The 10,957-nt window shown below is 34.3% G+C and overlaps 2 protein-coding genes across 2 annotated transcripts; one reads left to right on the plus strand and one right to left on the minus strand.

Moving 5' to 3' along the window:
- Window positions 1–2,718: 2,718 nt before the first annotated feature.
- Window positions 2,719–4,371, plus strand: LOC133692362 (UDP-glycosyltransferase 92A1-like). The gene has a single exon (XM_062113249.1). It carries the CDS (start codon window positions 2,821–2,823, stop codon window positions 4,291–4,293), a length of 1,473 nt encoding a protein of 490 aa, XP_061969233.1. The 5' UTR covers window positions 2,719–2,820; the 3' UTR covers window positions 4,294–4,371.
- Window positions 4,372–6,198: 1,827 nt separating this feature from the next.
- On the minus strand, window positions 6,199–9,830 carry LOC133695878 (lysine-specific demethylase JMJ30). The gene is made up of 6 exons (XM_062117849.1): window positions 9,235–9,830; window positions 8,437–8,646; window positions 7,664–7,798; window positions 7,430–7,573; window positions 6,921–7,013; window positions 6,199–6,708 (listed from the first exon to the last, which is right to left on the minus strand). The coding sequence occupies exons 1-6, from the start codon at window positions 9,703–9,705 to the stop codon at window positions 6,520–6,522; spliced, it is 1,242 nt and encodes a 413-aa protein (XP_061973833.1). The 5' UTR covers window positions 9,706–9,830; the 3' UTR covers window positions 6,199–6,519.
- Between the last annotated feature and the right edge of the window lie 1,127 nt (window positions 9,831–10,957).

Here is a 10,957-nt window from a genome sequence, read left to right on the forward strand (position 1 = left end):
AGAAGAAAATTTTAATTTTAGCATTAGTTTGTCATTCCACTTATTATAATTACTGTGTGTTAAAGGGGACAATGTTATTGAGTTTGGAGAACATTCTCTTGGCCACTATCAGTGCAAAAGTTAGCTGCTATTCTGTTTTGAAATAGAATTTATGGAATTCTTTTTTCCTGCTCTCTAATCAGCATTGCAGCATTCAAGAAATCATCCATGGCTTTGGCAGAAACTCCTTTTAATACCTCCTTATCAGCTATGGAATTATTGATGATGTTCCTGACCTCACAAGCCTTCTTCCTCATTTCCTTTTCCTTCTCTGTATCGTTCATCACTAGATCAATTTTTGCTACTATATCTTCACTCTTAACCTCACTAAGCCTCCCTCTAGCCACCTCCAAACAGACACCAATCTCCTCTTCCAAGAGCTTGACATTGTAGAATTGTTAAGCAGCCATAGGCCAGCCAATTATTGGTACACCATAGCTTAAAGCTTCAGTTATTTTGTTTAATATAAGATTTGAAGCTTTTATATATATATATATATATATATATATATATATATATTTTATGTTAAAAAAAAAGTTATGTTTTTAATTTCAACATGGAATAAAAAAACTTTTTGATTTAAATATTTCAACTTAAAAGAATAACATAATATCTTCTCAATGTGTATTTTGAAACCCTTATATATATATATATATATATATATATATATATATATATATATATTATGTTAAGAAAAAAAAAGTATTTTTTTAATATGGGATTCGAAAAAAATTATATTTTTTCAATGTATAATTAAAAACTTTTTGATTTAAATACTTCAACTTAAAAGGATAATATAGTATCTTTTCAATTTGAAATAAAAAACTTTTCAAGATATTTTTTTAAACTTCATTATTTATAACATTTATAGCCTATATATTCACATGAATTTTTTCTTAATTTCTTTATATGAAATATTAAAATTAATTTTTTTTAAAAAAATTTCCAGGTTAATCCATGAAACCCAGGACTTGATCCCCTAACCAAATCAACTTCCGGACCGGGTTTGATAACTACGCTTCAACCTGGCTAAAAAACCAAAGCAATATTTAATTCCCTTCACCCTTGCTTCGCACAATTTTTATTCCTTTCTTGATTTTCATTAACTTTATAATATCTACACAATTTTTTTTTAATGATAGGTGAGTTAGAACTTAGAGGATTAAGAATACAAAATTTAGAAAAATACATTTCTGTAATTCTGTGACTAATGATGTCGTCTAACTACTAAAAATGGAATAATTAGCAACTATTATAGATAAAACTAAATTCCTTTGCCCACAAAAATCAGCAATGCTTATAATGCCTTCTTCTTCCAGTAACACCTTGTTAGATACACTTCAAATTATTACAGCCCAACCCTCCCATCCCTAATTTTAGGTTTGCCCTTCTAAATCTGTCTACATATATAGCTAAAATGTTGGAAGGTTTCAATTATCTCCTAACTTATCCTTAACCTTGTCAGTTTTCAATGAACTATATAATGAACTATATAATGTTTGTAAATATATTATGTAGTCAATTGATTGATTACATGTAATATTAATTTTATTAATGTAAGATATATCTATTATTAATAAAAAAATATCTTTAATATTTATTTATATTTGATTAATGAATTTAATTAATAAATTTAGAGTAAAATTAAAGAAGTCCCTATTTGTCATGCTTAGGAAAATTCAAATTGAAAAAGAAAAATAGAAGTTTACATAACTGTATTGATATTTGAAAATAAAGCATATTAACTCAAGAAAATGTTGCCTGTTGATCACTCAAACCAAGAAATATTGTATTTTAATTTGCAAACAAATTATAAATCCTCAAATTAAAATGGTATTGAACATGAAATATACTGGTGATCTAATCCAAGACTAAGGAAGGATATATAATGATTCATGATTTCTTGTGTTTGTAAACCAATCAGAATTATTATTGAAGAAAAAAAAATCTTTTTTATAAAACCCTCGAATACTATAAATAGCCTTGCCTAATATGATATATTCTAGAGTAGTAAATTTATTGTATATAAAAATTCATAGAAAACTATGCTCTCACATCTTTACTATAGAACTAAACCTTGGCTCCCTTGAACAACTTGGTGGCTTGTGTACATGCTTAGTTCCAGATTCAAGGGTTTGAAGACTATAAATGAAGATTAGGAAATCATGAATTCGAAACCTTCATCGAGAAGACGAGAGGATTTCTTAAAAAACAGAAGAAGAAGAGAAGACGAGAGGAAATGAGTAAAATTATATTTACTATTATAGTATAATATTATAAGCTTTTACGTTATTAATTTAATAAATTTGAAAGCAATTCATTCACGAATTGATTCCAAATTAAAGTCATTCTCTCTTCTTTTTTTCTCCTTTATTCCAATTGCTTTATAATATTCTTGTAACTATATTTAAATTATTCATTTCAAGTAAATATAGTTATTATATCTGGTTTAGGATTTGCTAAAAAAAAAATTGAATTACTAAATCAATTTATCATATTAGTCGAGTTTAGTTAGATCCATTCGGATCAAGTACATTAAAAAAAAAATTCTAACATGGAATTTAAATTTTGGAAACTAAAAAATAATCTTAATTTATTTTTTTCCTTAGTAGAATTTGCCAAATTTAGTCAAATTCAATGTACAAAAGTCCAAGCACTCGCCGCTCATCAAGATTGATTGTATGGCTTTAAATCATCCTTGACCAAAGTGGATCTGTCTGATCCCGATTTGCTCTCCCTCCCTCCCTCTTTCCCTCCCTCCCTCTCTGTCCATCAACAACAATGGCAGAACCAAAAGAAAACATAGTGATGTTTCCATTCATGGCACAAGGCCATATTATCCCATTTCTAGCATTAGCAATTCACATAGAACAAACAAAAGGCTACACCATAACTTTTGTTAACACCCCACTTAACATCAAGAAACTCAAGTCATCTATCCCACCAAACTCCTCAATCAAGCTTCTTGAAGTCCCTTTCAATAGTTCAGATCATGGTCTACCTCCTAATTCAGAAAACACTGATATCCTTCCTTACCCTCTTATCATTCGCCTTCTTCATGCCTCTACTTCTCTCAAACCTGCCTTTAAAACACTCATTGAAGATATTGTAGAAGAGCAAGGAGGTAAGCCTCCACTTTGTATTATTGCTGACATATTTTTTGGATGGACAGCAACTGTAGCTAAAGAGCTTGGAGTGTTTCATGCAATCTTTAGTGGTGCTGGTGGATTTGGTTTGGCTTGTTATTACTCCGTCTGGTTATCACTTCCCCATAGGGAAGTGGATTCCGATGAGTTTGAGTTGCAAGATTTTAAAGAGGCTTCAAGATTTCATGTGTCTCAACTGCCATTAAGTATTTTAACGGCAGATGGGAGCGATTCTTGGTCTGTTTTTCAAAGAATGAATCTACCAGCATGGGTGGATTCTAATGGGATTTTGTTTAATACAGTAGAGGAGTTTGACCAGCTTGGTTTGATGTATTTCAGGAAGAGATTAGGCAGGCCTGCTTGGGCTATAGGGCCAGTTTTGTTGTCAGTAGATAACAGAGCTCGTGCTGGCAAACAAGCTGGGATTTCAGCAGATTTTTTGAAGGAATGGTTAGATGCAAAACCTGTGAATTCAGTTCTGTATGTTTCATTTGGATCAAACAACACAATATCTACATCACAGATGATGCAATTGGCTATGGCTTTGGAGGGTAGTGGCAAGAATTTTATTTGGGTTGTCAGACCACCAATAGGTTTTGACATAAACTCAGAATTCAAAGCCAAAGAATGGTTGCCTCAAGGGTTTGAAGAAAGAATCAAAGACTCGGGAAGAGGGTTGCTTGTGCATAATTGGGCACCCCAAGTGGAAATTCTGTCACATAAGTCTACATGTGCATTTTTGAGTCATTGTGGGTGGAATTCTGTCCTTGAAGCACTAAACAAAGGGGTGCCAATGCTTGGATGGGCTATGGCAGGTGAGCAGTTTTTCAATGTCAAGTTCTTGGAAGAAGAGTTGGGGGTTTGCGTGGAGATTGTTAGAGGGAAGACTTGTGAGGTTAGGCATGAAGACATGAAGGCAAAGATTGAGTTGGTGATGAATGAGACAGAGAAAGGCAAGGAAATGAGAAGAAAAGCTAGCAAGGTCAAGGGGATGATAAAAAATGCCATAAGAGATGAAGATGGCTTCAAAGGTTCCTCTGTCAAAGAATTGGATGATTTTTTCAAAGCTGCCACTGTAATGAGAGATGGGGCAAACCATGATGCTTAAGTCAAGGAGAAAATTAAGAAGAAAGATTTTGTTTTAGACTTTGAAAATCAAGCTAATAAACAGAATGCATTGCTTTAATGATTTGCTTTCGGCTTTCTTGCTCTCCTCTTTTTGGCAGTTTTTGTTCTAGTTGCAAGAATAAATATCGTTCTTGCTCTTATTTACTGTTGTGGTCGCTGTTATTAAACCGGCCTGCCAGGTCACCTCGGAGTTTGCCCGACCTGTCTCCTGAGCCGGGCCTAACCAAGTACTAACGTGAGCAAGTAAAAGGCTTGAAAGTTGGTGGCAGCGCCCTGCCTTCCATAGAAAAGAGCCTCCTTTTGTTGCCCCGTGATACACTTCAATCCTCGCCTTCACTAGTTTCTATGCATTTGGGCATAGAATAGGATTGAGTCAGGGTCAGTACTGATAAATTAATTGCTGGATAACATTGCTGTGCCAAAGGGATCAGCCTAAACTCATTGATTGTCATATGGTTTTACCTAATTTATAATACACGTGTTAATACATGTCAGAAACTGTGTTTGTAACTCGTAAATTTATAATCTTGATAATAATCTTGCTTCGTAGAAAGCATCTGGTCTCAGTGTTCGAATCTCACTTCTTGAATTTCGATACAAAAACAAAAGACGTGTTGTTGTTGAACTGTGTGCAACTCTTAGTTAGACAATTTCACCAGATCAGTATATGATCAAACAACTTGTTCAAAAAGAAACGGACGACGTCTGATCAGTATTCAAATGACTTGCTTTTTCATGCATCACATGGTATGATAAAAACTGATATACTGGACTCAAATTGTGACAGCAACATGAAAAGCTCGTGTGGTGCGGGCTTGACTTAGTCCCCGGTGGTGGGTCTCGCTATGAAAAGAAGAGGAAAAAAGTTGAAAAGAAGAGGTGATTTTTCATTTGTGGGACGAAAAACGGTATTTGGTGTTAACTTTCCATTAGCACGGTGAGAAGACAACAGATTTTGACGTCTTCGCTGGTCTGTCCCTTGAATTTATTAGTGAAAAGGAAAAGCAACCAACCAAACTGAAAGTTACTTTAGATTTGAATTAATAGCCATAGCTGCGAGACCCGATCTAGAGACTCATTCTATAAAGAACTTGAATTATTGGGTATTAGATCAATTCACGGGTCTTGAATCAATCGTTTTCGTTAACATAATATTTTTGACGTTGTTTCTTTTTGTTATTATTATTAATTTCTTTGGACTTAACCCAACCAAGTAGTTAGTATCAAATTAACCAAATCACGAATTAACCCAACAAGCCAATTTCTTTTTCTAATCCAACTTAAAACTTGCTAAGTCGCGATTTTATCAGATCAACCAACTAAGTTAGATCAGGTTAACCATCAAAGTTACTTACTTTCTTTTAACAATATTCATATGGCTCATTGGCTCCCTAGTACAACAAGGTCTCGTGGCTCATTGGCTCCCTAGAACAGCTAGGTCTCTATTTTTGGTTTGATTGACATGTTTTGTTGCATGTATTATATGGATATTCGGCATTAACGTGTAGTTCAGCTGCCTCATGGTTTATGTAATGAGGCTGTAATGCCAAGGCAAGAACAGGGCAAGTGCTAAAACGAGGTCTTTTGTGTTCATTTCAAGGTTGAAGAAGGTCAGCTTTCTCGATGTATAGAGCAGGTACCTCTTCAGTGTGTTCAAAGGTACTGCCCTTTTCCAGTAGATCGAATGTTTCAACACTCAAGGCAACCGGTACGAGATTTCTTCCTGTGATCAAATAGTTGATAAACCAATTCAACGCGTACAAATACAAGCAATCCTGAAAGATAGTAGAGGTTTGGTCAGGCAAGTTCTATCATTATCGATCATTTCTTCCCAAGTAAAATTCAGACCAAAAAAGGGCACCCAAATTCCAAATGGTGCAAAGACTTGGCAATAAACTCCAGCATATCATAAGAGAGACACGACATAGTGCCAGCAAATGGCATAGTAATTGATTAATATCCGACTGTGTAGAAGCAAGGGGACTCGCTTCTCTTTTTTGCTAACTCGGACACACTAGATAATGTTAATGCTCCTCCTCTAACAGTGAGTACATCCTGAATTACAAGGCATGATGTCTCCATTTTCGCATATAGTACTATTGTATGCATGTTCGTATAAGAATGTGCTAATTAATTAAGACTTTAGCACTAACCCCAGTTCTATCGATAAAAAAGAACAAATCTCAAGCATGAAAGCAGTACACGGTCACGATGCATCTGAACTTTCAGAGTTGCTCCACCAAAAGCTAACTGAAAAACTGATTGTTAGAGATCGGACATAGTGCCACCATTTTGGCGGGATGTAAAGCATTTCACCTTCCTCTAATATGCAGTCCAAGAATTCTAGGTCATGCACCTTTGGAAATTGTCCGTCATCCATGTTGTCTAGGTCGACCTTCAAAAAGGAGAGTCAATTGTGAAGAACATTGTCTATAATGGAGACACACAAACTTGTTCAGAGAGACAGAGTGAAAGGGTATCAAAAGACATTAGATGCATACTAGAAGAGATTGATCAGTAGGCAGCAATATGATTCAATACCATGGCCAAAATAATGCAAATTGATCGAAATGGTTCATTAGGAGAAAAATGCTAGAAAGCAGTTACCTGGCTTGAATTGCAAAGCATAGTCTCATTGTATGGATAAAGTTCCTCTGACACTGAAGAGGTGTAGAGCCTTACATACTTTTTGCCAACAACCTGAAAATAAAATCACATTTTCATAGCAAACAACAAGCTCACTTATTTATGTTGACTTATAAATTAAACTGACAACGTGTATGCCCACACAGAAACTGCACAGGTGGAAGAATCGTAATCAAGTGGAAATGGTACCGTGAAATCATAATTGTTGTATTTCAAATTAGTTCTCGTTTAACCTAGAAGAGATTGCTTTCAACAAGAACATGCCATTCACATGCACACAAACCCTCAAAAAGAAGAACCATAACCACGGCAACAATGCCTAACAGCTAGTAGGAAAAAAAATTGAAATTCCAAGTGCAAAAGAACAAAAGACTAGATACACAATCTAGCTACTGGTCAGTGAGAAAAGATACATGAAAAAAATGCAGCATCTCATTGTAAGCATTCCACACATAAACATAATTTAATACCTGAGCAAGTATATTATGGTGCGGATCATGGTGCAGTGGGGTCACAGTCCCAGCTGGACCAAACCAAGCATTAAGAGACCTAAGCTCCCCACCACCAGCACAGCAGTAGTCAGGAATGCAAATGTCTTTCCGTAACTCATTAATCTGCCGAATAAATGTAAAATATTAGCTGCTAGCATATTTCAATGTGTTGAAGCCCATGGTTAGATGCTCATTTATGTGAGTACAACCCACCTGATCAAATAATTGATGCTGTGCAAGATATGTAGGGATTGCAGAAGAAGAGTCATTGGACTGAATCTTCTCAAGAAACTCAGAAAATGTTATAAGCTCTTGCTTCCACTCTTGGCATAGATAGTTTTTCCCAACCTGCAAAGGACTTGACATTTTGATTACCTTTTGTTGTAGAATAACAACCATACATCCCATTCCACAGCGATACATATGAACACTTGTTTTAGCTCATCATGACTTAAATTTTGTGATGATTACAGATGCTCAAAATGTTCTTTCAACCTATTGTATGTTAATAGGTTCCATTATTGGCTTTAAGGACCTTAATGAAGAAACCTAGCTCTTAGGATGGGAAAACTCAAAAAACCAAGAGATTACTCTTTTTTCCCAATGAAGGCTATATCCAAGTTGTCACTTCAAAAGGTTAATGAAACTATAATCTTTAATTTCACAGTTCAAAACTTCGAGTTTGAAATTGGGGCTTAGTTGATCAGAGTTGAGTTTTATTCTTACGTACCCTGGTATTTTTATCACCAAGCTTCAAATATCACATGCAACACTAACAGTATATTCAGAGGTTGCAACTTAAGAAATAATCAATCGCAATAACAAATAAATAACACATTACCATGGGCAGGAAAAACTACTTATTTGGAAAAAAAATTACAGTAGAAAAGAGCTATCTTATGGATATTAGACATCTACTGAACTTCAATGAATGAACTATTAGAAAAGCACAAGTCATCAAATTTCCCAAAAACAAGAATAATCACCTCAACTGGAACTGTGCGGTCACCAGCAACCTTTTTCAAGTAATCCATATCATTCCACTTTGTCCTGGCAGGCCAATGAGCCATACAATCACTAATTATAACTGGAGACCCAGATAGAAAATGTTCACGCAAAAATCCCTCTAAAGATAGACCAGATTTCTTCGCCACAATCTTAGTAGACAAGGACTTCTCTGGTAAAACACGAAGCACCTACAAATCCAAAGATAGCACATTGAACATTAAGCTCACAGTCTCTCTTATTAGCACATACCATATGCCACTTATCATCCAACTCAGAAAGAATACTGCTACGAAACACGAGAGCAATCGAAAACACCAATATCGAAAATGGACCGATCCTTTTACTGCTATTTGCCCATATCAAAAACACCAATAACTAACTCACAATTTACTATTTAAACAAACTAAAGATCCCCCATCAGAAAACCAAAGTATTCAAGCCAACCTGAATAATAATTCATAAATGCAACATGCCATGCTCATGCATTATAAAATAAAGCAAAAGTTGTAGTACTGTAAATCAAGAACAATCATAAATTAGCTCATCATTAAATTAATTACTCTAGCAAACTATCCAATCCCAATCCCCTTAAACTAAATTATCTTAAATTAAAAAAAAAACTCCAAACATAATTATAAAATCCACAATAAGCTACATAATAATAATAATAATAATAATAATAATAATAATAATCTCAACTTTCCTAAAACAAAACCCTAAAAAAGCAAATTAACGCTACATTTCTATAAACAGAAAGAATTAGAGACAAACCTCACCTCCTCTTTATCAAACTCATCCCCTTCTTCAACAAATTTACACTTTGGTCCTTTCTCAAAACCCTCACTTTCCTTTTCTCTCGATTTCGCTGTCACAATTTCAATAGCCGATTCCAAATCCTTCTTCAACAGCACACCTCCCATGATCAATCCCAAATCCAAAACCCTAAGCGACTCTTTGAATTCACCATTTCGATAATGAAACTTTGCCACGTGTAAGCAAGCCATTGAGTAGGCATCACGCCAGGCTGGAAGCACGGAGTGCCAGGGACCGGAGTGGAGTTGCTCCCACGCCATCTCTCTCGCTGCCTCCGCCGCTCTGAAGTCGCCGGAGGCGGCGAGTGTTGACATTCTGACGTAGGCATAGCCGCCGTGGGATGAGATTGTTTGGAGGAGGTTTGAGGATTCGGCGTCGAGCGTAGGAGTTGAGAGACAGTTTCCGGCGGCGGCGGCGGTAGTTGCGGTGTACATGGTGGTTACCGGTGAGCAGTTATGGAGTTATCGTTAGGAGGAGTTAGGCGTGTGTTTGGTTTGGAGGATAAGAGGGGCTTAAAAAGGGTGAGCTGTACGTACGACTGAGATATTTTATAATGATTGGAGGTTGGAGATGATATTAAAAAGTGAAAAAAGTCGGAGATATTTGATATGATATTTTGTCTTGATATCTTTTGGGCATAATTACTGAAAAAAATTAATTTTTGAATTATTAAGCAAGATTAGATTAATTATTTTTTATATATTAAAAAAATAACAATTTTTTATATTGATGTGATTGAGTCAATATTTTATTTAAATTAACTAAAAATTTAGTTTAGATTAGTTTTTAAATTTTTAATTTTTATGTGAATCCATCTAATCAACTAGTTATATTAATATGATTGAACTAATATTTTATTTAAATTAACTAAAAATTCAGTTTAAATTAGTTTTTAAATTTTAAATTTTCCATGTTAATCCATTTACTCAGTTAAATTTAATGATGATGTATCATTTTTATAATTTGATTAAATGAAACCCAACTGAGTTATTAGATATATGTGTGTTGATAAAAAGATCTAATTAAGTTAATATATTGTTCAAATTAACTAAAAATCTTGTTTAGATTAGTCTTTGAATTTCTAATTTTTCACGTTAATTTATCTAGTAAATTATCTTTAACAATCAAGTATATTAGTATTGTGATTTTAAACTCATATGGGTTCTTAGATTAAAATTTAAATTATTCATTAGAATCAAATCAATATTTTTTATAGAAATAAAAACTCTTTTTTATATATATATTATTCTAATCAAGTTAATAATTTATTGAAATCAACTAAAAATCTTACTCAGGCCTGTCTTTAAATTTCTAAATTTTCGAATCAAATTATTAATTATTAATTTTAATTAACCATAAGTATTATAATTTTTGTGGTGGGATGAAACCAGACCCAACTGAACGTGGTAAGATTTATTAGTTTTGCGGTAGCAAGATTGGGATTTGACGTGTTAAGCTTAAAGGGAGCGGAGTGGGCCCATCCATGGTCGGAATCAACCATTTCATCGTCCAAACATCAATCATAGAGTCGGTGGCGGACGTGGAGCCATAATATAACATTGCCTCTCTACATTCAAATATACTGTCCGTCAATTGTCATGTGAAAAGGAAAGATAGTGAAATATCATAGCGATAACCAATGCTTGTATATATCTTGTTTGTGATGGGGAGCAACTTCAATTCCTT

The sequence above is a fragment of the Populus nigra genome, chromosome 1, assembly GCF_951802175.1.
Source record: "Populus nigra chromosome 1, ddPopNigr1.1, whole genome shotgun sequence".
NCBI classification, from domain to species: Eukaryota; Viridiplantae; Streptophyta; class Magnoliopsida; order Malpighiales; family Salicaceae; genus Populus; species Populus nigra.